General features: G+C 42.3%; 1 protein-coding gene across 2 annotated transcripts in view; it reads right to left on the bottom strand.

Annotated features, from left to right (window-relative positions):
* The window catches only part of csmd3b (CUB and Sushi multiple domains 3b), a 337,669-nt gene that overhangs the window by 31,494 nt on the left and 279,504 nt on the right, over positions 1–26,671 (bottom strand). For both annotated transcript variants that reach the window (XM_030120514.1, XM_030120513.1), the window contains exons 33-54: positions 25,758–25,876; positions 25,448–25,523; positions 25,201–25,317; positions 20,922–21,035; positions 20,736–20,831; positions 20,149–20,352; positions 19,771–19,895; positions 19,161–19,257; positions 16,484–16,588; positions 16,259–16,377; positions 15,660–15,729; positions 14,959–15,075; positions 14,365–14,574; positions 13,295–13,483; positions 11,959–12,136; positions 9,178–9,323; positions 6,087–6,167; positions 4,950–5,063; positions 4,675–4,863; positions 4,268–4,426; positions 949–1,137; positions 253–438 (exon numbers count right to left, since the gene is read on the bottom strand). In XM_030120514.1, the coding sequence (XP_029976374.1) occupies positions 253–438; positions 949–1,137; positions 4,268–4,426; positions 4,675–4,863; positions 4,950–5,063; positions 6,087–6,167; positions 9,178–9,323; positions 11,959–12,136; positions 13,295–13,483; positions 14,365–14,574; positions 14,959–15,075; positions 15,660–15,729; positions 16,259–16,377; positions 16,484–16,588; positions 19,161–19,257; positions 19,771–19,895; positions 20,149–20,352; positions 20,736–20,831; positions 20,922–21,035; positions 25,201–25,317; positions 25,448–25,523; positions 25,758–25,876 (3,000 nt within the window). The remainder of the gene's footprint in view (positions 1–252; positions 439–948; positions 1,138–4,267; positions 4,427–4,674; positions 4,864–4,949; positions 5,064–6,086; positions 6,168–9,177; positions 9,324–11,958; positions 12,137–13,294; positions 13,484–14,364; positions 14,575–14,958; positions 15,076–15,659; positions 15,730–16,258; positions 16,378–16,483; positions 16,589–19,160; positions 19,258–19,770; positions 19,896–20,148; positions 20,353–20,735; positions 20,832–20,921; positions 21,036–25,200; positions 25,318–25,447; positions 25,524–25,757; positions 25,877–26,671) is intronic.

The following is a 26,671-nucleotide window of genomic DNA, read 5'->3' as shown; positions in this document are numbered from 1 at the left end:
AAAACTAAGGGTGTCAGATTGGGGCCAAGTCACTGTACCGCACTGATGCAGAATAATGACACAATCTAAATTAAAATAAAAGCTCATTCATCCTTCAGTATAGTGTTGCGCTTTAATCTGACTGAAATGTCTTCTGAAATGCAACAGTCTGCCTGTTACGCTCTCTGATGTTTGCAATGCGAGTCTGTTGAGTCAGACGACACAGTGACACTCCAGTGTTGCGGTTCAGCCACTGATCTCGGCGCCACTCACCAGAGCATCGTGGGATCTTGTTGTGGTTGCTCCACGTCCCGTCGGGCTGACAGATGGCCGACGTCAGCTCTTTGCTGGAGAGTCTGTACCCGTCGTTACAGAAATAGGAGACTCTCGTTCCCACCGAGTAGTCGGCTGTTAAGACGCCTCCGTTTACCGGCGCTTTGGGGGCTCCGCACGACACAGCTGGAGGAGGACGGGGAGATACGCTGTTCAGCAAGACCGCACGCCAACAGATCTGATGCATGATCGTGTTTTGCTTGATGTGTCCACGTATGTATTTGCAGAGATGCCAAGCCTCTGAACGTATTGTATTTTTTTGTTAACCAGCACACAGCTCTTTTCCAAATGTACAATCAAGAGAGATCTTGATCTGTGGTGCCAGATGATCTAACAAAACACACGTTCTTCAGATCTTGCTTCATCCTGGCTTAAAAACACCAGTTTCAACATCCTTCACTTGACTCGTGATGAGTTGTGCCTCTAAGTAAGATAATGGCAGCAGTCACATAAAATTGGCAAAATGCTTGGAACACTCTTTCGTTTATTCTGAAAATAACACAAAATGAGGGCTAATCTAAAATAGTTCTGGTTACTGGAAAAGGATCAAATAACATGAAGCTCGTTGTTGTCTCATCAGATTTTTTGATGTATGAGTTGTATGAGTATGGCTGGTATACAGGCAACGCCTTGCACCTTGACAAGCGGGTACAGGTGAGTCCCAGGCGTGGTAGCCGAGCGCCGAGCGGCGGCACGTCGCCGTAGCATTGCCGATGAGACGGTAGCCGCGGTCGCAGGCCCAGCGCACCACGCTGTTGATGTGCCCGCCGCTCTGAGAGGAGATGGAGCCGTGGAGCGGAGAGTCCGGGGTGGAGCAGTACAGCGCTGCAGCGGCAAAAACACACAGGCGCAAAACGAGAAATGTGAAAACGGCTCACACCAGGAGACGCAATGTCCCTAAAACAGGAACCATACAGTGGACATTAAAACCAAACAGCACTTTTTCTGTATTTTGCGACGGCATCATATTATTCTGTAACCACACCACCAATACAATAGTCCTAATTGTGCTTTCATGAGTAAGTGGGAATATTCCAAATTTAGAGTCAGGAAATTACACCTGAGAAAACTCTGAAAATCTGACATCACTGAGGAGCAGCAATGGCAAAAACACACACGCACACAAAAATAGTATTTCTCACTGTAATAATCCTCCAGTACTCCAGTTGACGAGACGCAGCGTGAGCTACTGGCTCCAAATGACAGAAGCATTTCCACATAAGCTGCACGTACAAATTCTGACCAACAATCAACTTCTTTGTGTTCCGGCTCATTTGCGTCATGCCACTATTGCTTGCAGTTATTTTGTAGACCATTTGAGAACTAACACTGATTAGTCTCTTTTTTTAATAAAATCCAGGTTAGTGCAATAAGTGCTATGACAAATGTCTGACAAAGCAAGTGAAAAAAAGAATTCGGGAAAAGAAAACAATGAGTGTAAAACAACAAGGGAGAAACAAAAACACTAATCAAAATAGCATATTTTTAATTAAAAAAAGCAGTAAATTCTGCCCTCTTGGAAGAAGAAGCATTTCAGTCTTAAATCCCACATTCATAAGTGCAAAAATATAGATTTAAACTGTAAGAAAAAAAAAAAAAGCAAAACTCATATTTCTCTATTTGCTCGATGTACGTTCAGGCACACACTGTTCCGAGCACTAACAACGACTGCAGTCCAACTTCAAGGTTATTGTCTAACCCAGCGGTTGTCAACGTGGGGTCCAGGACCCCCTCGGTGGGGCAGCAGAGATCACAGAGGGGGCTCGAGGCTTCGTCTGCTCCGAGCTTGTTAAAACTAGATTTGCACGTTACATACAAAATCATAAGAGGACACTTTCTCGAATCTCCAGTAAACCCAGGAAACTTGCTCTTGGCTTGTTCTGAAGGCCCACGCTTTGTGTTTTGTCGGGAGTGTTTCTCTTCACTGAATGGTGTTAAAAAAAGATCCACTGCTTATCTTAGGGACGGTCTAACAAACAGGACGAAAGGCAGAGAATCACTCGTCATCTACTAACTATAACAAAGTTTATATATGTACTCAAAGTACTAGTGGTAAACACACCTGGATGTTCACCGAGAATCAATGAACTAAAAGAGGAGTGAAAATATAAACTACCAGTCATATGGACAAGTGCACCCCCTCAGGGTTATCTGAAATGAAACATGTTTTATCTTCAATTAGGATCCGTCTGACTGGCCACATTGACGTCACGTAATGGAATAAAGAATCTCTCCGGCAAAGCTTTTTTCACTGTACAATCAATGTGAAGAGTTACGGCGAATGTCAGACGACACTGAAGACACTGACCTCTAACTCAACGGTTGTATGTGATTTTATGAAATATCCATATAGCAGGAATCGTTAATCCTTTAGCATGCGGGAGGGGAGCCGGGCTTCAAACGCAGCAAGTGAAGCACCGTGTCTTTTATTTACATTGTGGGGCTTCTCTTTGTCTCTGCATACATGGCAGCAAATGACTATTGTTGCAAAAAAAAACAGCGTAAATTATCTCCAAAAACAATTTCCTCAGTTGTCGCATAATAAGGGAGAAAACAGGCCGAGGTTCAGTAAGATGTTGACTTGGGCAGGAAGCCCTTTGCGTAACTCTCCAAACTGGGCAAGAGCCCAAAACTAAGTTCTTAACTGGCTTTATTTATTAGTGATAAGGCTGTTTTATATGTCCCTGTGGTGTGCTACTGGCCCACTATGTGTGTGGTGTGTTTTTGAACTTAGAAAGTCGAGCGCCGCTCAAGAGTCTTCATTTCCTTTTCTTGGATTGCAAGTAGATACTTTATGCCAGTGAAGTTTTGTACAGTTTTGTACAGTGATTTCTAATTAATGCTCTCTGACACACTTTATTTCTTCAAGTGCCGAAAGTTGAACGTGGCAAAAAAAAAAAACAGCCAGCTGACGATATCTCATCAGATCCAATCAAAGTTCTTTCCCCCTATAGAGATTTTAAGACTTACGGCGTTAAACAGCTGATTTTAATCATGCTGCAGCTTATTACAGTGAGAGAGGAACCGAGTGAAAAACAGCTTGTTATGCTGGGAAAATTCATAATGAGGAAATTACGTAGTTTCAACATGAGTTACATTTTGTCTTTATAATTAAAATCTCAGCATGTTGTGCTGTCTCGCAGAAGGAAGTGCGGCGTCGCACGCCAGACTGGTTCCATAAAGTGAAAAACAACTGTGGAGCCGAATCCCGGTATTAGTACGCCCACAACATACGTTTAACATCTCTCACGGATGCTCACATTAATCACAGCTACAAGGAAGGTTACGGAGAGTGAGTATCTCGGGAGGCTTTCCTGTTATTTTTCAGTGTATAATTCATCATACGGAGCGGTGGTGTTTTAAAGGTTAAAGAAGCAGCCTCCTGACTTACAAGGTAGAGGCTAAATGAGATTATAAAAAGTACCAGGTAGAATCGTCTCCTCCCCCCTTAAACTGGTGAAAATGCCCTTGAAAAACAACACTCAAGCCTCATTACCCAACAGTCTAGCATTTATACTCAGCAGGCCCAGGTGCAAGACTGTCTAAATGCGAAACTTGCTGTAAAACGGCATCTGTGCTCATCAAGCTTCCCTTGGATAAATAAAACTTAAGAACTATCCCATAATGCAACTTGGTAAACGGCTTCAGGAGACAGACAGAAGTTTGGTAGAAAAGTGTGCTTGAAGATGAGGAGGTGTGGAGCAGAGATGAGCTCGACTTACTCATACTGTAGATACTTTTTAATTAACTTTCCCCACATGAACCCACAAAAACTGAGCAACTCTCGCGCTGTTAAAAGACTCGCAGAGCAAATGATTATCTCCACTGTGACTCATCCTGGATGTTCGATCGCGCTCTCAGAAGCACTTCCAGTCCTTCTGTCTGTCTCTAGCTGTGTTCTTACTTCCATGCATCATATGATAAAGTAGAAGTAAAATAAAGTTGGGATACATACTTTGGTACTCACCAACATAGCGAATTTTGAAGCCTTTCTTGTTCGTGCCGTGGTCTGAGGACCAGCGGACCAGGAACTGGTGACCGGAAGTTGTGAGGTTGAAGGGCGTTGGCAGGTCGCCGCTCAGCGTGGCCAGAGTGGGACTGTTCGCCGTCGGCCCTGAGAGAGAAGAAGAAGAAGAAGGAGAGAGAGAGAGAGAGGCAAAGAAAATTAATGAGACTGGGCAGATAAACATTTGTCATGCGTTCTAATTTAGTAGTTCCTGCTTTCGCTCTTTCCCTTTTAAGAGAGTGTGTCAGTGTGAGGTGGCAGGTGGCTCTGACAAAGACTGAGCTTCAAAGCTGGATTTTTTCCCCCCTAAAATTTCTCTGCTTGAGTGTGTGTGTCTGTGTGTGTGTTGTTTTTACCATCAAAAATCTCCAACACGTCAAATTCTCTCTCAGTGTGGAAACTTTCAAAGGTTATGGTGACATTGTATCCCTTCTCTACTGTGATGCTCCACGAACACATCTGGAGGTTGGGGTAACTCTCCGGCCAGCCGGGGCTCAAGATGACGCCCGACGAGTCGTACCGCACGTCGTGCGCCGGGCATTGGACTGAAGGGAGACAGTGGTTATGTTAAAACACCTGAAAATAGTAATCAAACACAATTTTGATTGTTTTTGTGTTGAAGTAGACAGACCTTGGCATGTTGGAGGCGCTGCATCCATCTGCAGTCTTTCTCCCAGGCGGCAGGTTAAAATCTCACTGCCGACCAATGAGAATCCAGGATGACATCTGTAGCGGATGATGTCACCTGCAGACAGACAAAAACAGAAAACACACACATTCATGTGTCCATAAGTCAGCCTTTATCTGCTTTATTTAGCTTAGAGTTGTCTTTACCAACTCAGAAAGGGAAAAGAAGAAGAAAAACAATCTATAGGCCGGCAGCCTGATCAGTTCTTTAGCCTCTGAGATAATACTTGTGTTTCAATGTTGTAAGAAAAGCATGTTGTAAGTGCAGCATATCTGACATTGGGAAACTAAATATATTTCATGAAGAAAAAAAAAAAAAACAACAACAAAAAAAGTTACATTTTGAAAAAAAGACATAACAAGGCTGCATATCCCAAAGTGTTAATGTTGCATTTACAAAATTTAAGAGAACTGCTGGGATGTTATTGTTGTGATCAGATACTTATGCACCGGTTTAAGCTGTTTTCGCCAAAACAATTTCGAAAAAAAAAAAAAAAAATCTAAATTTATCAGCTGAAATGAAAAGCAGCAGGCAGGTGAGACAGTAGGATGTGATCCATATTTCAGTTGTCAAACTATTGAACTGTTCTTTCATTGAACTGTCACTTTTGTGATCTCCGTCTGTGAGATAAGAGCCCCACCGCTGAGCAGGAAAATGATTCAAACAAAGATAGAAAAAAAAAAGTGTTTTTAAGCATGATTTTTGTGAAAGCTTGTCAGAGTCACTACAGGGAAGTTAAAGAGCCACACGGCATGCAGCAAACCTGCACACACACAGGGAGAACATGCAAACTCCAAACAGAAATCCGCCCCCACTCCACTCCTACACAACCTGCTGCACCACTGTGTGGCCTGGCAACTTCTACTCAAGAATCTGAAAACAATTTCCATCCTTGTCAAGCCTATCATTACTGTGACAAGAGAAAACGACCCGAGCACATCATAAAACACCGCCGACTTTTGATTGCGATCTTTACGGCTCTTGTTATCCTGTCTGCAACTGGAAAGTAACAAGTTCCCAGTTGGCAGCCTCCATCAAACTGACAGATTCACAGGCTTTTTAGGGAGACAGACAACTCACCTATTTCCAGCTCGCCATCCTCCATCAGTATGTCAGCGTTGGGCACTTCTGGAGGAGGCTGGCAAACCCTTAATTGGTAGGCTGTGGGAAGAGAGGACATGGCAGAGGGGAGCGGAGAGGAGAGAGAGATCAAATACCGGTGTGTGAGAACGAAATCGCGAGCGATAAATCCGCGCTCGGTCCAAGACGGGATTTGGAATTAACATTGCACAGTTTGGTTGTATCAGTTTGACTTCACGCTTGAAGTTCAGGTGGTTTCATTCCGCAGAGCGTGGACTCAAAAAAACAGAGCGGCTACATAGATGTATAGCACTGCCTTGAATCATAAAAAACAAAAAAAAGAAAGAAAAAGAACTGACTTTACAGCTACTGAGCTGAAGGCTGTAATCAATATTACTGCATGACCGTAGATCACTCACTAACAGACAGAGAGAGAATTAGAAGGAAAGAGAGAGAGCGAGGGGGGAGAGAAAACAGACACAGCCATGAAGAGGTAGAGAGAGAGAGAGAGAGAGAGAGAGAGAGAGAGAGAGAGAGAGAGAGAGAGAGAGAGAGAGAGAGAGTCAGTGAGGGCTGAGGGCTGTAAGTCAGGATGAAATTGACTATGAAAATGAGACCTGCCAATAGTATCTGCTGCTCTCATGCATATCAAAGCCCCTTGGTCTGTGTGTGTGTGTGTGTGTGTGTGTGTGTGTGTGTGTGTGTGTGTGTGTTGGTCGTCTCAAAACGTGTGCATGTATAGGTTTATGCGGGCCTGCGCGAGGAAGACTGTGAGCAGTCATTGATCTCACTAAGCTCTTAGACCATTTTTATAGCTACTTCCTCATTCATGTCACATCGGTTTTCTCAGTCTCATGTCCATGACAACATTATCGTGAGTGCTGGCATTCAGAACCTTGACCCGGAGATGAATAAATAGGAGGACAATGACGAAGATGAATATCCCCAACCAGTGGATTGACACGTTTTTATTTATTTATTTATTTTTTTTTTTGGGGGGGGGGGCATCTATTTGGCATTTCAAACAAAATCTGCACTTTCTCAGCTGTCTTTGATACAAACGCTGACATTCTGAATTCAATTCAGGTCACGGAGAGACGCCGAGGAGCTAAGATATGAACTTTGTTCATTATTTTTGACAAGTTTCTTTTTTAAAACTTCAGTGCAAGGAATCAATAGCGATGTACCTTCCTTCTGTGATCATCAGCGAGCTATTCTACCAAACTGTCTCCCGCCATTGATCTGCCAGGCTAACCTGCCCTCTGTCTCCCTCCTGCCATCTCTTTTGTTTCGCCTTAACACAATCTCATAAAGCGGCGGCGGCGACAAAATAATGCTAACAACCGCCGCCACACACGTCAACCGTCATCCGTCTTCCCCTGTCACTGTCTGCGCGCCGCCCAATAAGGAAGTGGCGCCGAGCAAACTTGAATCCATCAGCTGGTACTCCTCCTGTGCGAGTGTGACAGCTGACAGTTAAAACCTGCCAACGGGAATTCATTAACTGGGTGTCATCTGTGTGGAAAAGAAAGGAAATTTGCTCATAAAACAACCTGACATATTTCCACTAAAGCTCACACAACACAAACTTGAGGAAGAGTGTGTGTGTGTTTGTGTTGTGGACAGTAAATACAGTATAGACAGTGAGCGAGATGCCGTTCTGCCATTGAAACATCGCCTGATAAGGCAGAATCTCTCAGTAGTTATTTTCACTGCCTGGTGAAAATATTGCATTTCTAAAATATGAGGATTCATTGAGAAAAGCGTGTCACCCTGAGATGAGGTGTTTCACGAGTACAGCAGGTTTCTGCTGGAATGTTTTTCTTAACCTTGGAAAATCTAAAGGTACCTTTTGGCATTACAATGATATAAGCTGCTGTCTTCATCCAAAGGATGTAAACAAAGGAAAAGTGATCAATACGCAGGAAGAAATAACAAATTACAGGTACTCACATTGATTTGAGTTGAACTTTGGAATAATTAGACTTGTTAAAGTATATCTTTGGCTTTAGATTTTTGTAGCCAATGTAATAGAAACTCTTACATTTAAATATGCATTTGTTGAACGAACACAGAAAGTGTTCAAAAGTGGTCAAAAAGTGTCTAAAACTTTGAGAATACTTTCCTCTCACTTGCCCTTAAAAACAGTTTAGGCAATGCAACAGTATGTGTAATTTAATACAAAGTGTTTGTATTCTTTTAACCTCTGGAATCATAACAAATTACATGCCATTTTACTGTCACTGTTTTTAATACTTATTATTATTGTTCGTATTCTTTTGCCACTCTTAATATTGTCCACTTGCTGCTGCAATAATGCATATTTCCTCAATGTGCCACAAATAAAGCACTGTCTTGTCTGATGTTATCGTAAAGGCTATGCAAGCCGGTCAAAAGTAAATTATATACAGTTACAGATTTCCCCACTGAAACTTTATAGGGAGGTCTTAGGCGCTCTCGATGAGTGGTGCTGGGTTTAAGCATTTGGAAATAAAGGAAAATCTGAATCTTCACGTTGGTGGTAGACACCCATATAACCAACAATGGTCTCTTTTTAAATTCCACAAAAATCCCCTTTTTAAACTCTAGTCTGACAGACTAAGGTGAGCCACACTTGATCTACTCAAACTCTAGTACGTGCGCCAGTAAAACCTGAAACGAAAGCACCGAGAGTAAATGACACTTTACTCACATATTTCACGACTCATTTATAAGCAAAACTGCTCCCATTTAGAATAACTGGATATACATGACCGCAGGACTAATGGGCTTATAAAATGCCTCAGTTCTCTTGACAATGAAGTCAGAGAGTGATAAAGAAATGGAAATATTGACCAAAGTCGACGGTGTTCAGTCATCTTAATGGAGATGTTTCTATACTGAATCTAAAAGCAACTCAGCTCACAAATTAATGCTAATAAAAAAAAAGTTATTGGTATCATGGGAACTCTGGATTCTGAAGGATGCTGCTCTTTTAAATAACCACAATGTAACACTGAAGTCTTGCCTCTGTTGTACATTAGGTGACACCCAATGAGTTTTATACTGATATATCTGTTTAATAATGCTAAACATGCGGTTACAGCCTTACCGTGATAACTTAAAACGAAGAAACCGGCTCCAGAAAAGTCGGAGTGGAATTTGATGAGGATGATGTTGGAGGTCGAGTAGACTGACTCCAGAGCCGTGTTCCCACTAAACTGGCCAATCTGAGGAGAAGACTGATCAGGACCATCCCTGTGATGAGACAAAAAGAGAAACGCAGCCACGTCAGGAGACAGTCTGAGACACAGAGGAAGTAGGACAGAGACTGAGGAGCCAGGAAACGATGGACCGTATTTTACTTTATAAACTGAGAGGGGAAAATATTTAAGCTAGAACACAATTTGAATAAATGATTGCGGTCAAATCTGGCAGATGGACGGCTGCTTGTGATCAGGAAATGGTCTTTCTGAGGCTAGAAACAAAGATGGAAGGGACTGGACTGCATTTTATGAGACAAAACTGGATCCGCTTCATTGAATACAAATGTAGATGGAAATTGTGTGACAAAGTGCCGCTGCCCAGAGTGAGCGAGCATCCATTTGATCCACCATTTTCTTTCTCAAAACAATCCAAAACTTCAATGTCACCGAAGCTCATTTATATGAAATACATTCACACGTTTGGTGAGTCCAAATGAAAGAATCACTGTCGATAACAACACCGTCCAAATGTGTGGCTGCCTTTAATCCCGCTGCGAGATTCTTAAATTCTGAAATATTGAGCTGTTGTCTGATCATAAGTAAAACAAATGTGAGTCTTTGTGCAGACTCTGGTTTACTGGTGTCTCTAATACGGGCCCGGGATAAAGGGGAAACATACTGCAGAGGGCAGGACAAGGAATTATTCATCAAATGGCGGGTCAGACTGCGAAAGCAGCGTCGTAAGCATATTTCACCTTTAATGACAGCAGCACCAGCTGTCACACTGGAACTAACTAGCAGCCCCATTATCCATGATTAAAACGTATCATTGTGAAGTTATATTAAATGATTATTTCCTGCTGTTAAGTGTTTTCGGATGAGGCTAATTATACCTGTCAGCCTATGTAAGGAATCGTCCTCTCTGATTCACGTTGGGCGGTTTGGAGTCGTCAGAGCCGCTGCACTCGTTGCTTTTCACCGCTCCCACTCACTAACAATTATTAGTACTCTATAGATGGGTGTAGTGTGAACTTTCACCACGCAGGGAAGCATCGGTGACATATATGATAGTTCTCAAAATAAAAATCCCGCAGTAAGCCCCCCCCCCAGTTTGAGTCCAATTAGCAGACTAAGTGACTGTCAGGCTGGCTGGCTCAAGGCTGAGGAGACCGCTGTGAAAATCACACCTTTACCACGGACGCTGTGCTCCGCGCGGGGGGCCGGCATTACGACTCGGCGACTGAGATTGTGGGTTTCTACTGTGTTGTCTTCTCCGGCTTTGTGTGAGTTCAGTGTTTTGTCCACTTTTCGAGCGGACAGAGAGGTCAGCCACACGCTGCGCGAGCGATTCGTGGGATTCGCAATGAGCCGCGGGTGGGCGGCGCGCTGTTGTACGGTTCGCTCTGGAGGAAGAAGAGCCAGATATTGTGATTTGGAGCTACTGAAGGCGTCAACACAGCAGATAGAAACGACATCTGTGGCAGAACAAAACAACCTGTTGGTGATAGGTTGGGTTTATCAGACGGATCCAACGCCTCGCCGATTCGGGAGGGGTTCCGACTTGATCTGATCTGATCTGATCGAGTCGGATCAGATCGGACAGGATCAGATCAAATAGGATCACATCAGATCAAACAGAATGAGATACCAAGAAGAGAACCGTATTTGTTGTATCAAACCTTTCATTGATTCATCAATTTATATCACAAGCACTTTAAATATTTTCTCTTTTCGTGAGACACATTCCCTAAATGGAAAGAAGGGGTTCAGGTCTAGTTTTAGAGTGTCCTGATGTTTGAAGAAAACCACCAAATGAGGAAATTGGGAAGGTTTCAGTGCTTCAGGCATGACAGGCAAACAATTTCACATGACAGATATTTAGTCTGTGTTGTTCTAAAAATACAAGATGTGCAAGACAGTGTATCAGCAGAAAGCCGTGTCTTCCTGGGCTATTTTCTTTTCTCCTGCTTTTAGCCCTGCTTCTCCACGGACGCACGCCAGGTGACGTTACACCACGTTGTCTATTTATAGGAAGCCGGATATAAAGACGACTATATAGAGAAGGGGCAACAACATGGCAACCGTAGAAGAAGAAGAAGAAGCTTGTATGACCTAATTATGGTCTGGCTGCCACCTTGTGCCTGCAGATAACTGGGCAACATGGCATCTCTGCACCATTTAAGCACCTCCATTGACAAAATGTCTGCTGTTGCCAATGGTTCCTTCTCCCGAGAAGAATAAAGAAGAGAGAGGACCTGTCTGTGCAGGTAAGAGAGAGACTGACCAAACATGAAAGAGGAGGTAAACAGAGAAAGAGTTTAGGGTGAAGAGAAATGGATGCTCCCCGAACGGAGGGGAATTATGTCTGAATATATCTTATATTCGAGGAGAGACGTCTGCGGTCGGAGTGGATCTTGCAGGAATCGAGCCAATTAGTGGCTCGCTCTGAAGAGATGTTAAAGAGCATGGCATTCTGTGTGTGTGTCTGCGTGTGTGTGTGTGTGTGTGTGTGTATGTCACAAATTAAATGGCTATTCAGTCAAAAAAGGACATTTCCAAGCAAAATAAGACTGAAGATGGAAGCAGAAGGAAATCATTAATAAAATTACCCATTAAGAGGCAGAACAGAGTCAGTAAAAAAAAAAAGGTACAAAAACAAACCAATTAAATAACTAAACGGCACCTACCAGACAGTAATGTAGTCGTATATGGGCTCGGTGCTCAGTACGGTGAAGTTGATATAAATTCCATGTCCGGGAGGAACTCTGACACTCCACACACAGTCCTGGAAGTTTGGGTATTCCTCAGGGTGACCAGGAGAGTAAATGGTGCCATTTAATGATGTGATGTTGCCGCCGCAGAGAGCTGCGAGACAGAATATTAGGAGAGTTCCCTTTAATAAATTAGCAGCAAATTAGTATTACCATTGTGAAGCTGTGGTAATTGTCTGGATGACTGAGAGAGGGAACGCCTCAATCAGTCACGTAATGACCACTGGATAACACCTTAATACTTTTAATAAATTGTCATTACATTTTTATTCCAGTTCTGCAGCTCAGGTACTCCTCAGGTGTGGTGGGTTATTAAGAATGTGCATTTACTATGGTCTGTGCATTCGTGATAAACCTCAGAGCCTTAAGAGTAAAGAAAAAAAAAAACAGACAGTAATGCTGCGCAGTTGCTGGTCATAAAAATTGAATAATTTTACTTCCACAATTAGCTGGGAGTGTACACTACTGGCTTTCATTTTTTTCTAATTATTTGATCATTTATTTGCTCCCTTTTTCCCACTGATTCTTTTCACAAGCAGGTTTGTTTTTGAAGAATTAGAAAAAGCTCAATATCAGCTGATTATAAACGACAGGAAATATCAAGGTAAATTATTGAGTCTACTCCAAATAGCAGTGTGTCTGAACAGATGACGGACTCATTGGATGGCAGGAACAATAAAGACACCAACAAGCTAAGAGGAAGTCTAATTAGCAGAAACTGAATTCTATTCACTTCTAAAAAAAAATGCATTAAACCCTTGAACAAGATAAAAAAAAAAGTAAGGCCTTAATGTTGATAGTAATGAGTAACTGATTGGTAAAATTATAGCATTTTACATTTCGTGAGTTCAATACTCTTGAAGAGTTGCAGAGCTGCTGTCTTCATTTCTCTGCTCCAAAGAGCTGCTCTGTTACTGTTTCAATGGAAACAAAAGGAGAAGCACCTCAATAATACTATTTCCAGTCATTCTGTCTCAGAATGAGAGGCTTTTCAAGTGCTTCTATTCTCTGTGAGTGTTATTGTGTGTTTTATTAAAGCAGACCTAATTGTCAGAGAAAGTTTTTGTTTCTTTTATAGCACTGTTGAATTAATTTATTGTAAGTATATTTATGAATGAATCTTGCGCAATACAGAGGGTATAAATAAATCAAAATGTGAAAAAAATATCGATTTCACATTAATGAATTATTGCTATTATTATTGTAATGGATGGTTGTTGCTTTAGAAAGAAATGTTATTTGGTTGCGTTACCTTCACATCGTGGTAACTGGTGGTTCCAGTTCCTGCTGATTCCATGTAAACACGTGAGCGAAGCTTCTCCGATCAGAGAATATCCCGGCAGGCATTCGAACGACACCGTCATCCCAACGCTGAAGTCGGTGCCGATCACGATGCCGTTCCGAAACGGCCGGGGGTCCGGGCAGCTCTGGAGCTGGTAGGCTGCAGAAACGGCAAAAAACATAAAAAAAAACAATGCAGAGGTGGCTTTAAAACTTGGAAAAGCTAACATTTGCAAACAAGTTTGTTTTTCTACATCCACGCTAGCTTTTTGAAGAGAAAGTAAATCGAATCCAACGCCGAATAAACAACAGTCAGCGACTGCGTGAAATGTGGCGGGTAAAATAAAAAAAAAAACATCTGAATGTTTCTGGTAGTTAATGCTGGAAAATAATCTCGGCATGAGCAGCTGGAGCCGTTCCTTGTCCCCGAGTTAAAAGCGCTGCATACGTAACTACACTTTGCATGCAAGATGTAAAATAAACCGTATCCTCCCACCTAAAAGATGTTTGTCAGCACTAAGTTCATTAAGGAGGAAATTATTCTGCTGCCTTGTTTGAGAGAAATAATTTTCTCCAATCTGTTGCTCAAACTTTAGAAAAGACGAAAACATAAACAGTTGTGAAAAATGAGTAAGCAGCAACAACAGAAACTAGTACGATAATGTTAGATGTGACCAAAGAAAGAGGCAAATAGTAGCAATTATCAAACCGCCCGTATTCACGATTCTCTCGGCTTTCAGAAACCCTGGTTAAGCTGCCGTCTGCATTATCCATCTGACAAATAAATGTCCACATTAGTGGAATTAGGGGCACAATTTGCCACCGTAAATATAAATATGACAATCATCTCATCCCTGACTCACAAACTGCATGAAAAGAGGGATTTTCTTCAGTAAACGGCACTGTAAATTGCCGGGAAAATTCAAGTTAGCGTGCATGTTGTGGGAGCCTGTTTCTGAGAAGATCTGATCATAAATCACATCAAACGGTTCCAAGTGAGGGTATCATCACTGAAAACAAGACGCTGAAGAGTCCCTTTACCTTGGTAGGTGATGTGGAAGCCCGGTTTGTTTTGGGAGTAGTCGCTGTGGAAGAAGAAGCTGGTCTGGTGGGTGGTGCTGAACAGGGCTTTGGGGATGACCGGACCACTGAACCTGTCAATGACCGAGCCCGTCTCCAGAGTCCCGCTGCGGATCTCCAAGTAGTCGTGGATCGCCTCGGTGGAGAAGTTGAGGAACTGGAGATGGATACCTGAGGAGAGGAAAAACACAGACACAAGTTATACTGATGACACAGAGAGAAAGAGAAAGACTGGGGAAAAAACTGAATGTATGAAAAACAACAATAGCAGCAGGCTTTGTGCACAGTATTATAAATAGAATTAAATAAATAATAAAAGCTGGACAATTTAACATGTAAATGTATTGTTTAATTTATTTCATTTGCTGTGATATTGAGTGGTTTGCATTCACGTTTCTCTTCAGTTTTTTTTTTTTTTTTTTTTTTAACCAACTCTACACATAAATCCATAAATAACATAGATAAATGAAAGCCGACACACAGACAGGCAGCCAAAACAGAAAGACAAACACAGGTGTTTCTACACTCCGGTCAGAAGTTGACAGTGTTTCTTACCGAAGCCGACAGGTAAGTTGACCGTCCATGTGCAGTCTAATCCACTGGGGTAGTTGCCGGGGTAACCTGGACTGAGAATCACTCCGCTCACATCCGTCATGGACCCACCGCACTGGGCTGTACACACACACACACACACACACACACACACACACGACATGAAAGGAAACAGGAAGCACATCAAAAACATGCTTTCCCTTTCTAAATACACTGTTACCGCCCGGGCGTTTCAGTGTCTTCCACCAAGCATCTTCCTCTTTTTGTTTTTTAATAGATAAAACATTGATGTTTTGAGTGTTTAATAAGTACCCTCCTTAAATAAATCAGCATTGTGCGAGTAAAAATATGTCCGGGGCTTGTTTCCTCTCCTTCGCCTGGATGCATACTGATGCCTCGGTACACGCCGCATGTTTACGGCAGAGCCTGACCGGGCATTCATCAGTTTAAAAGCGTAATCATATTCTGCACAGAATACTGAATAATCAGGTCATCATGGAACAGCAAATTGATCAAACAGCTTATTTTCCAGGGAGGCAGAGCAGACGGTTCGCATTACTTCGACAGTGAAGTTTTGCATGTTGCACCCACGCTCTGGTACGTGTGTGTGTGTGTGTGTGTGTGTGTGTGTGTGTGTGTGTGTGTGTGTGTGTGTGTGTGTGTGTGTGTGTGTGTGTGTGTGTGTGTGTGCGCCTACCACCTACCGAGACACAGCGGTACAGGGTAGTTCCACCTCCTGACAGGCCCAGGCATACATGTGATATGAGCGTTACCCTGCGAATACAAAGGAAACCAGTTTTGTTGCTCGCACCATACCGAGCAAACGCTGCTTTATTTTTTCTCAACATTCTCTATGCACTGCAGCAACACCGTGTCTGGATGCCTGTAATAATACTGCAGGTCTGGATATTAAACATGAGCCAAGCAAAGCCTCCATTAGAGCTCTGCAGCATGCTGCACAGGAATTGGGCAGACCACACCAGAAGCATTCATTATTCAGGAGTTGTGCGAACCACACCAAACTTGTATGTTTAGCAGGAGCTGGGAACGCCACCCGAGAGCGGGTTTCCTTTTGATTCAGCCTAAATAGGTCCCGCTTTGTGCAGCAAGGGGATACAAAGAATGAATGGCTGCACATCAGAGAGGCTGAGTACACTTTAATGATTTCACATACATATCTGGCAGTCGGTTTGCATTAAACGTGTTGTTCCGTGTGTGTTTGTATGCATCTTGTGCACGTGTGAGCAAAGTGGAAACCCTTCCAATCGTACTCATTACCTCAACAGCCTGGGAGAATATTTACCTGAAGGGAATATCCCTGTTCACATGAAAACTGCACAACATCCCCCACCATGAAGCGGTCTCCTTGTCTGATTCCATAGTTTGGAGTCTGAGGCTCTGGACACGACTCCAAGCCAATAGCTGAGAGGAAAGCGTGAAATAAACATTACTATGAAAGTGATGCTGCTATTATTCCGTGCATATTGCACTGGGCAGAGATAAAGCTGAATGGAATATAAACATGTACCTGTGTATTCCAGGTGAAATCCCGCAGCTGAGACGCTGATATCGGAGCTGAAGCTGAGATAGAGGTTGTTAGATGTGCTGTTGAGGAGAGGGGGGATCGTGGTGCCTGCAGAACGGAACAGAGGACCACGATCACATTTATTTATTTTAAACTGAAGCTTGAAAGCAAACAATCTTAGTTATCTGACAGAAAAGAAATCAACAAAGGCTTCCCAAACCAACATTTTCCTTTTCTTTTCTCCTTTTTTTTTTTTTTTTTTTGTGTTAGCGAACAAAGTATTCTCAAAGGAGGGAGAAGGGAATTACTTTTATTTGAGACATCTGTTTTATTTGAAACCACTTTTCAAATGTTGGCTTGACCTACTTAGTGTGGCAAGGGAAAGTATGAAGTAGAAGAGAGAGAGAAAAAAAAAAAACTGTACAGAGGCAGAACTGAAGCAAAGCTGGCACCGGTGCAACGGTGTGTTTCTGTCAAGGCTCCAAACAACATTGTATTAGACACAATATACTTTAATGTAAAGGAATACATTAGCTCCCTCTAATCTGCTATTGTCTTGGTTTGTCTCAGGATTGAACAACATGAACAATATTTTACGACCGGGCCGCTTGTGGAGGCAGAACATATTTGGAAAAATATTCTAATTTTTACTTTCTGTTAGGCGCCAGGCACGTCGGCTTTTCAGCGTTACAGACACATTTCTCTGAATCAACAGTGAATCAGGTCAATGGATGTTATTGGTTGCCTGTAGAGAAAGGGGGATTTAATTAGCAGTTTTTCGAACAGTCTGCAGCCCTCCCGCTGGTCGTTTCCGTATTCCAGAGAAAATCTCATTCATTATCAGAATGGAAAAATGAAGAAAAAAAAAAAAAGAACCCCCCCCAACAATAATTGATGAATGATGCAGAATAATTAACTGCATGGATTTAACCATAACAGTTATTTGGGGATATTTGACAGTGTTAATCGAGAGTTGTAATTAACCCTAATAAAGAAAGTTTTATCATTGCTTGGCATGAATTTACTCATTAACTATGTTTTTTAAATGGAAAACGAATCATTATGTCAATTCATTGGTTACAATTTAATCTCCCATCCATTTTTTTTTCTTGGTCATAAAGATGCCAAGGCGTCTCATAGATTATTCAGTGCAACACACAGATTACTCTGCTTCCCTAAAAGCAGCATTAATCCCTCAAAGATGCCAGCTACTCCTCTGAATTATACAATCGAGTGACCTGGAGGAAGGCTTTAACCACACCGAGCACATTTTTTGGAGGGTAAAACCTGAGCTCCTGCAGCACAGGAGCCAGTTCTCCTCCATTGTAGTGAGTGCGGGCATTCGGACCTCTAATGGCTCACTAATGCACAGCGCTCTCCATTTAGCATTCTGCCGAGTTTACTTCTTTTTTCCTGCCGGCAGAGATGAGAGATGAGTGGAGAAATGTGGCGCAGTGCAGAGAAATGTAATAAATATCAACAATATTTATGTTGATATCATCAGTAATAAGGAATATATATATTTTTTTTCAGTTACTGATTTTGTGAGAGCGAACTTAAAGGAATTGGGCGGAAATGAACAGAGAGAGAACACCTCCGAATGATTTTTCACTTGAAACTGCTGGAGGATAAACAGTTATACTATGAGAAAATGTGCTGTTTGAGTCTGTATGTGGTGAAATTTAAAAGCAAACAACATCACTGTCATTCCAGACATCTGATGCAATTTCTGTTATTAGGATAAAAACGTTAAAATCAGAGTACCATATTATCTCTCAGAGCAAATGCGAATGGTTTCCTTCCAATTAGAAGTTACCTTATTACAGAGCAAGGCAAATGTTGGAAGCTTTTAGACATGAATAATTGCATTGTTTTGGAATTACTGTGTTTGACAGATCATCTCACGGGCTGCTTTGAAAGTTCCTATTCTGAGAGGAGAATTAGGCTCTAAGAGGATCAATTAGTGATGCGACGAAAATTTCTCCTAAGTCTTTCAAGGAATCGCAGATAAACAAGCAAGCGTTACAAGGATGTGTATCTCGGCTCCCGCTGCGAGACGCAAAATGCAACCAGTTTAGCTCTAATTGCAGTCTTCACGGGGGAGCGGCATGGCCGGCGTGCGTTCTGCCTCATAACGCCATGCAGGGATTTTCACACGCTATTCTACTCAACGATCGAGCATTATTCATTGTGAAACTGGTTACTAAACATTAAAGTTGTTAATTCTTCATACAGCTATTGTCCTCGTGGGAACGTTTCATCAGAAGTTAAGATATTCTTCAGATCGGGAATTTTCAAAGTGCGCACGGATGAGCCACCTCACACAGAGCTTGGATGAAGGCCAGACTACCTTATGTTTTTCACGCTATAAAATGTTATTGCTAACAGCTGTTGGGACCCATGGGTAAACAAAAAAATAAAAGGAAAAAAAAAGAGCTTGTCAGAGTCTTTCAAGTCTGCACTTGTTATATTAAAGGTTATTTAAAAAACGGATTTAATTTCCATTATGGTCTATCTTGTCTTTACTGATGTAAAAATCTGTTGAATCGAAAAGAAGATGGTTTCACTGTCCATTTATTTTATTTTAATCAAAATTTCTTCTCAGGAACAAAAAGGAAAGAAACACTTTTACATAGATGAAGTAGCTTCTTTGATAAGTGGAAAGATGTTGAAGGTTTACCAGAGTAGCTGCCCAGTCTTGGAGCGTGGTTGTCCGCACCATCGTAGAAATCCAAAGAGTCCCAGTTATGCTCAGTGGCGAAGCTCACCACTTGTATCTGGAAAAACAGACACACATAAACAAAAGCAGACAGGCGATGAATGACTCCAGAAAATTCATCAGATCACATCTTGTCACTTGTCTTTACAATCAGTGTTTTTTTTTCTGAAGAAACTGAAGAATGACAGACCGCAAACCAAGAGAAAACATGTGAAACAGCTGCCTTTGAGGAAAGGTTTATTAAACACTGGCTTCATTTGATGTTCTGTAGCACCGGAGGAAAAACTAAACACTGCGAGGCGCCTGTCAAATACTTTCAACAGACTCCACTTTGTCTAAGAAGCATCTTTGCCTTTGTATTTGTCCGTGAGAGCAGTTTAGCTTACACGCAATCAGGCCTTATCTTTTGTGATTAGATCGTATCTCGCTATCTCTAGATGGCCCCTCTCTCAGAAACCATCCATCCATTCATCCTTCTAATAATATCTTATCTCTCTTGAGATCCTGCCTGCTCAGCTTTTAAGCCAATGATACGTAGGTCAGCCAGGAAGCGGCGTGAGACAGGGCCTACCTGTATCCCAGCCCCCTCTGGAACAGACACCTTCCACACACAGTTCTGGTTGTTGTCGTATGGCTCCGGGTAGCCCGGCGACAGAATGGTCCCACGGCGAGAGGTCAACACGCCCCCGCAGGGAACTGAGCGAGGGAGACAGAAGCGAGCAGGAGAAGCAGCAGAGAGGAGAAACGAGAGAAAAGCAGAGGTTAAAACAACGCTTTGTCTGCAAGTTAAAGGAAGGCAGAATAAGTTGGGTTGTAGCAACCTTTCCTGCTGCAGAGAGGGAGACCAGAAAGAGCCCGAGGCTGAGGTAACAGCTTGAACATGGTCGGGCTCAGAGTGCATGCTGCGACAACTTCTGTCCTATGTCGAATTTTTCACATTTCTATTCACCTATGCATGTTGGCAGGGTGTCATTCCACTGTGCCAGGTTGTCCGGGACGCTCTCGCAGCGAATGGCGGTGGAGCCGTGCAGTATGTATCCAGGGTTGCACTCAAATTGCACCAAGGAGCCGACCGCAAAGTCATTACCCAGACGTTTCCCAAAGCGAGGCTCGGGGACTGAACTGCACTGAGTGGAGCTGGTCCGAGGCACGGCTGGAGAACACGGGAAAAGATATTCAGATGGGTTAATAACAGATATAAAGGTGCATTTTAAAAATTTGAAGTGAATTGTTTTGTCACTTATTTACATACTTTACATGAAAATGTGGGGATATTTATAGCAACCAGTTGAAAAAGGAGAATAAACCATCTGTTCCTTCTATATATTATCACAATTTGTGATACAACAATTTCGATTTTCATGACTTAATGGCTAAAATTACAGAAAAAAAAACAAAAAAAAAAACCAGCAGTACAAACCACAAAATTACAGCAGCAACATCCAGCCCATTTAAAGTTAAATGAGTAAATCTAGGGGCTTTTGCTCCTCTTCCAATAATTCATACTTCATAACTGCAATTTATTCGAAGGTTAACCTTGGTAGACGAAGTGAAATCCCTTTGCAGTTTCAGGTCCGACTGTAGTAAACTTCACTGTAATCTGGTTTCCTGAACTCAAAGGTAGGGACTCCCCTGGAGAGAGAGTAACAGAGACATAGAACCAGATACAGTAAGATGTTGGCGGGCGTCTGGTCGTGTGTTTGTCTGTTCATCGGTCTGTACCAGAGTGTGAGCCGGAGAGTGAAGACAGCAGCGTGTTCTGTTGAGTGGGTCCATCGTAGATCTCCACCACGTCGTTCAGAGACGTCTGGAACAGCACAAACTGACCAAAGAGAACTGGAGGGGAAAAAAGAAAGAAAGAAGGGGGGACAGATAAAGAGTTAGCCACAATTGGCTGGAGGCAAATTATTATTCTCTGCCACTGTCGGCGCCTGACCTTCCAATGATAAAATTAACCCGTAATACCTAATTTAAATTTTATTAAGCTGTGGTGTCAACTTCTATTTGAAGCCAGCTATTGGCACGAAATTATATATCAGCAGGCTTAATAGCGAAAACATCACCTTATCTTTATCATGCGCAAGTTGGACTCCCCCCCACTGTCACCACCACCCTTCAATTGGTTAGTGCATAACAAGGTGTCAGAGCGTTGGGAGGGTTAAACTTACAATTTGTAACATATGCCAGCCAAGCACGACATTTTTTTGTCTTTTCTGCTGAATTATAAACAGAACGTCTGAACGAACAGCAGAGGGAAAACCTGGTAACCTGTCAGACTGAGCGCTGCCCACATTCGGCGAGCGCCTTTAAAATAGCGAGATATGCCAGCAGTTTGCTGTTAATGTCATGCTCCAGTTGTGAGACAGATGTGTTACTTCACTTCAGGATGATAGAAAGGTGAAAAAGGCTCCTGCTGTGGGCAGAAAATTAAACCCAAGCCTGGAAACTAATAGCAAGAGTTTCTTCAGGTGCGACATGAATTTTACAGTGCAGCAGTAGTGGCAGGTAGTATTAGAAAGCCCCCCGGAGATCATAGGCCCCCACCTCCGTCAAACTAGCCCAATTCGCTCTGTCTCAAATGATCACTGTGTCTTCACACCAATCATTAGTAGCCTTAAGATGGAAATTTGTGGGTGCGGTGATATAAATGAAATTGTATTTACCACAACAACACATGAACAGAATGTGCTTTGGAATAAATTGCATTTATTTGAAGCTGTTCCCTTTCTAGAACACACACATATATCATCTCTACATCTCTCTCTGGTTCTCTCTCTTTCCCTCCCTCTCAGTCCAGCCCCACAGGCTAAGGTGTAGAGGATTAAATCAGAACATTGCCAAGGATATTCAGCTATAAGAAGGTCACTGGTCACTTTGTACAAGGCTGTTTCTCCCTTTAGATTTATTTCAAAGCCTGAGCTAAAACATTGCTCTGACTCACACTAGATAGCCTCTCCGCTCTCATGTAAAATCTCATTTCATGTTAATATGATGACAACCATTGTAGAACTGAAGCAAAGCTAGATTTTCATTTGGCTGTGACTCGTCCCCGTCGGTCTAAAAGGAAATCTGACAGTAAAACCAAGCGCCTGTCTCGGATAAATTACGATAACCTTTTATGGCTGTATTTTATGGGCAGTCATGGTTTTACATGAGAACGGTTAAAACTGGCACAGTGCTAAGAGGACACTGAGTCAAGCTTTTTCCAGTCCTGGGAAGTAGCTCAAAGTGCTCATCGTCTGTAGACTTTAGGAAAATCAGAGTGATTAAAGTTCTCATCATTGCTCGCTGTGATATTGGCAGGCTGCACAGTGGAAAGACGCACAAGACTCAGCTTTCATGCATGGATTCCCAAATCTATAGAAGAGCAAAGTCGTACCACTCACAGGACATGTTTTCTATGCTCAGGGGTATTGTTTATGAATATATATGCAATACTGATATAGCAAAGAAAAGTCTTTCTTCGCTAGGTTAGCCACCTAGCTTACCTGTTCTTGGTCAACTAGTTTACCTGTGGTTAGCCACCTAGCTTACCTGTGGATAGCACCTATCTTATTTGTTTAGCCTCCTAGCTTACCTGCTGTTAGCCAACTGGCTTGCCCATTTTTAGCCAACTAGTCTACCTATGGTTAGAGATCTATATACTTATTTTTAACCAACTAGTTCACCTGTGGTTAGCCACCTAGCTTACCTGTGATTAGTCACATAGTTTACCTGACATTAGCCACCTACTATTCCTTGAGTTACCTGCAAAGGAGAATGTTGCATTCATTTGGCTTTTTGTGTCATATCAAGAAGAAAAATTGATGACTGTATTGTAACCATCCTGCAAAGTTTGAACCGGTCCAGTGGACTCGTTCCGAGATGAAAGGAAATGCTAAGCTGTTCATTTTGAAAGGCTTTTCCAGCTCCTGACATCAGCTGGAGAGAACCTGTGCACCGATCCCCGCGGAGTCACGAAGCCTCCCGACGAGCCGGCCGAGTGGGAGCCCTCAGCCACGCTCTCGTCCAACGGGAGGTACGGCATATCCGCTCAGATTTTCACCAAGGGGTTTCCCCACCTGGTGTTAAACCTCCAAGAGCAATTTGCATGAAAAGTGAAACATCACCACTCATTGCATAATCAGTCCAGTGAATCCTGCTAATCGTCCAGCAGCTTCACCTCCATAGTTAATGCAACCTTGAGTCTGTAACACTCCACTGATTATAACGTTACATAAAATGGCAGCTGCTGTGAAAGAAGAAAAAAAAAATGTGTGGACCATCTCTATGTCTTATTCTGCGTGGGAGGTTTGAGGAAGCTGACTGTTTCATAAACAATATGCAGCAAGACCAAATGTTAGCTTCTCTCCAGAATGCTCCGAAACATAATGAGACATTACCTCTCCAGTTTCCGGGGAAGTTGATATTTAGTTTGAATTCCAAAGGGAATAATTGGACATGCTATCTGCCTACCACTAATTCCATAATGAAGGTGAAGGCCTGCTCATTAATCAGTGTATAGAGACACAAACATATTCATATGCTTACTGTGAGCTGAAATAATTATTGTGAGCTGAAATAAATTATTGTCACAGTATTTTTATTTTAGAAAAACATGTATGTGGTCAAGCTGGAGAGCCGAGGTTTGGACAGTGAAACACTTCAGAAGGCATTAAAACTGGAAGTTTTGCATCATTCTCACCCCTTTTTGTGAAGAAAAAAAATAAGTGACAGCCCTTAGCAGTGCTATTATTATGAGACTGGTAAACTGTAAGTTTGTGAATGACTTTAGAAGAGTTTTAAGTCACAGATGAGAAAGAGTGTGAGTGAATCCCATCTGATGATGGCAATAGAAAGGGTTCATATGCTACCTACAGATGTAGATACAGGGAGAACATGCAAACTACACACAAAATCAGACCTGGGTATCTTCTCTGTGAAGCTAAAGTGCTCACCACTACTCCATTAAACAGAAACTCCATTGCTTGAAGTCCTTCAAACCTCACTAAAGGACAGATAACATATCCTGATTGCAATGAGCTTGCATTTTTCTTCCTGGTATATGCTTGGGTTTTCTCTGAGTATTTGGTGATTCTAAAATTTCCTGGTGTTTGTGAATTCCAGAGTGTTGTCCATCTCTTTACATTTGTCCTGTGAAGGACTGGCGACCTGTCCATGGCATAATGCCTTCACCCATAGTCAACTGGGAATGACTCCATTAGTTTGTGATGCTCAGTTGGATAAACTGAAATGCGTGGATGCTATCTTATCACTATTAAGAATAGCGATGATGCCTTTTCCCATCTTGGTATTGTTTGCATATAACCACATATGTTCGTATTGATTTAACTTGCAAATTAAAGTCTATGTCTTAAAGCTTGTGAGTGACATTAAGTGTCACTGTAACAGGGATTTCACGGTGACATTAAATATTCCAGAAGATAATCTTAATAACTTTGATCATAGCCGGTGACTTATTCCTCATTACCTCATACACTCACAGAAAAGCCTACTTTATGAGAAGAATCCTTTACAATGTGCATATCTTCACTTATGTCGTACTTAAAGACGGTCGATCAAATGTGGCAAGATTAAAAAAAAGCCTCATCTTGAAATGTCACTTCAATTATGAAACTCTGTCTGTGAATTAAAGGAACGGTCGAGGAGCCTCTTTTCTTCTTGTGTAATCTCCCTGTTAGTTTTCCGGCATGCTTTAAAAACCCTAAAAGGGTCCTTCAGGGTGTACCCGAGCATTCCCATTAAAATATCAGACTGGTTTTAAATTCCACTTTGCTTCACAAAGTGAAACACAATAAATGAATACTTGTCGAATCAAATTGCCATTACAGGTTTTTCACCAAATGCAAGCTATACATATTTGAATATTTTACTTTTTTTACTGAAGCATAACTAATTTAATGCAGGTGGTATATAAAACATTTAATCTTTTTCTCTCATGGACGACACTGCCGAGCATAGTTGCATGTCAGATGAGTGGTGTGTGTTGGGATGAACCTACCAAACTCTCTGGGTACAGATATTGAGTAGACGCAGGTCTGAGCTGAAGTGTAGTTTCTGGGGAAGTTCGGAGACAAAACAGTTCCCTCCGATCCGGTAGAGCGGCTTCCGCACGGAGCTGGAAAGATGCAACATCGTGCCAGTGTGAGACAGGAAGTAGTGCAACTCAAGTAGTGCAACTCAGAGTGAAATATATTGCAGGAAACTAAGTGAATGAATCCATTTGGTTATTTTATCTTGTGCCTCACCTTGGCAACTGGGCAACGCCCTGTTCCATCCAGGTCTGCCGTCATCTCCCATACTGCACGTCAGAGTCGAATAACCCTACAGAAAGCAAATCATCTATGAATATCAAGTCATCCAAGTATCATACATTTACCTAACTCAACTTAAAACTGGAGGAGGTCTTTCTAGATTCCTCTCAATAACAGGGAAGAACTCTGAGGACCAACACAGCTGCCCTTTGACCAGCTAATCACCCACCCATCGTACCAACCATGAAGTCCCCTTCCCTCGTCCCTTTTTCACTCAATTAACCTTCCATTAAACCGTTTGTACCTGCAGAACGTAGCCTGCTTCACAGTAGAAAGTGACAGTAGAGCCCAGCTTATAATCGGATCCCAGCCTGGTTCCATTCAACACCACACCTGGGTCGAAGCAAGACTCCCTCAGCTTGGCTGGAAGGAGAGAACGAGAGAGAGAGAGAGGGAGAGAGAGAGAGAGAGAGAGAGAGAGAGAGAGAGAGAGAGAGAGAGAGAGAGGAAGTGAGTCAGAGTATGAAGCAAAGACAATGCGACAGGCACACATGAATAATAAGACAGATTAATAATAACTGAGTCCTGTGCGATAATCAAATGAGGCAGGCATTGCATTGGCCTTTTCGAACAGTCTGTTTGCCTTAGCTGGCTTTACTAAGACGAAGCAAGAACGATAACTTCATCCCCCGGCTTTCGTATGCTACATGAACCTTGTAAATTATGGCTTTGGCCTCTCTCCCAAAAGATTACCAGCAACCCGCATCAACTTAAGACTTAATTCCTGGCTCCACATGAAAATCACTTCTTTAGGGCGACTGGATCAAACTCACACCACCTGACAGACGATTTCAACAGACGCAAACTCAACAGGGACTTTGTGGCGAGAGCAATCTATTCTAATCAGTCTGTTTCAATTTTGAAATCAGCATGATGCAGGCTGTCATCAGTATGTGAGATTTCAATGCACATGCATGCTTTAATGTGAAAATGTAGTATTTCTGCGGACATTTTTTTCATATATTTTGTCACGAAAACAGAGTTTAACAGGTAAGACAGAAAAGCACCTGAAAATGACTTTCTTAACAGCTGTGAAAAACTTTCCATTTAAGAAATAAATGATTTAAACTTGCTCCAAGAGGATATCCAATCATTATCGATGCGTTTACTGACCACATAGATGCTAACATAACTTCAAATGCAACACATCTATACTTC

The sequence above is a fragment of the Salarias fasciatus genome, chromosome 22 (assembly GCF_902148845.1).
Source record: "Salarias fasciatus chromosome 22, fSalaFa1.1, whole genome shotgun sequence".
NCBI classification, from domain to species: Eukaryota; Metazoa; Chordata; class Actinopteri; order Blenniiformes; family Blenniidae; genus Salarias; species Salarias fasciatus.
The sequence above is the reverse complement of the archived record's forward strand: the minus strand, read 5'-3'. Positions and strand labels throughout refer to the sequence as shown.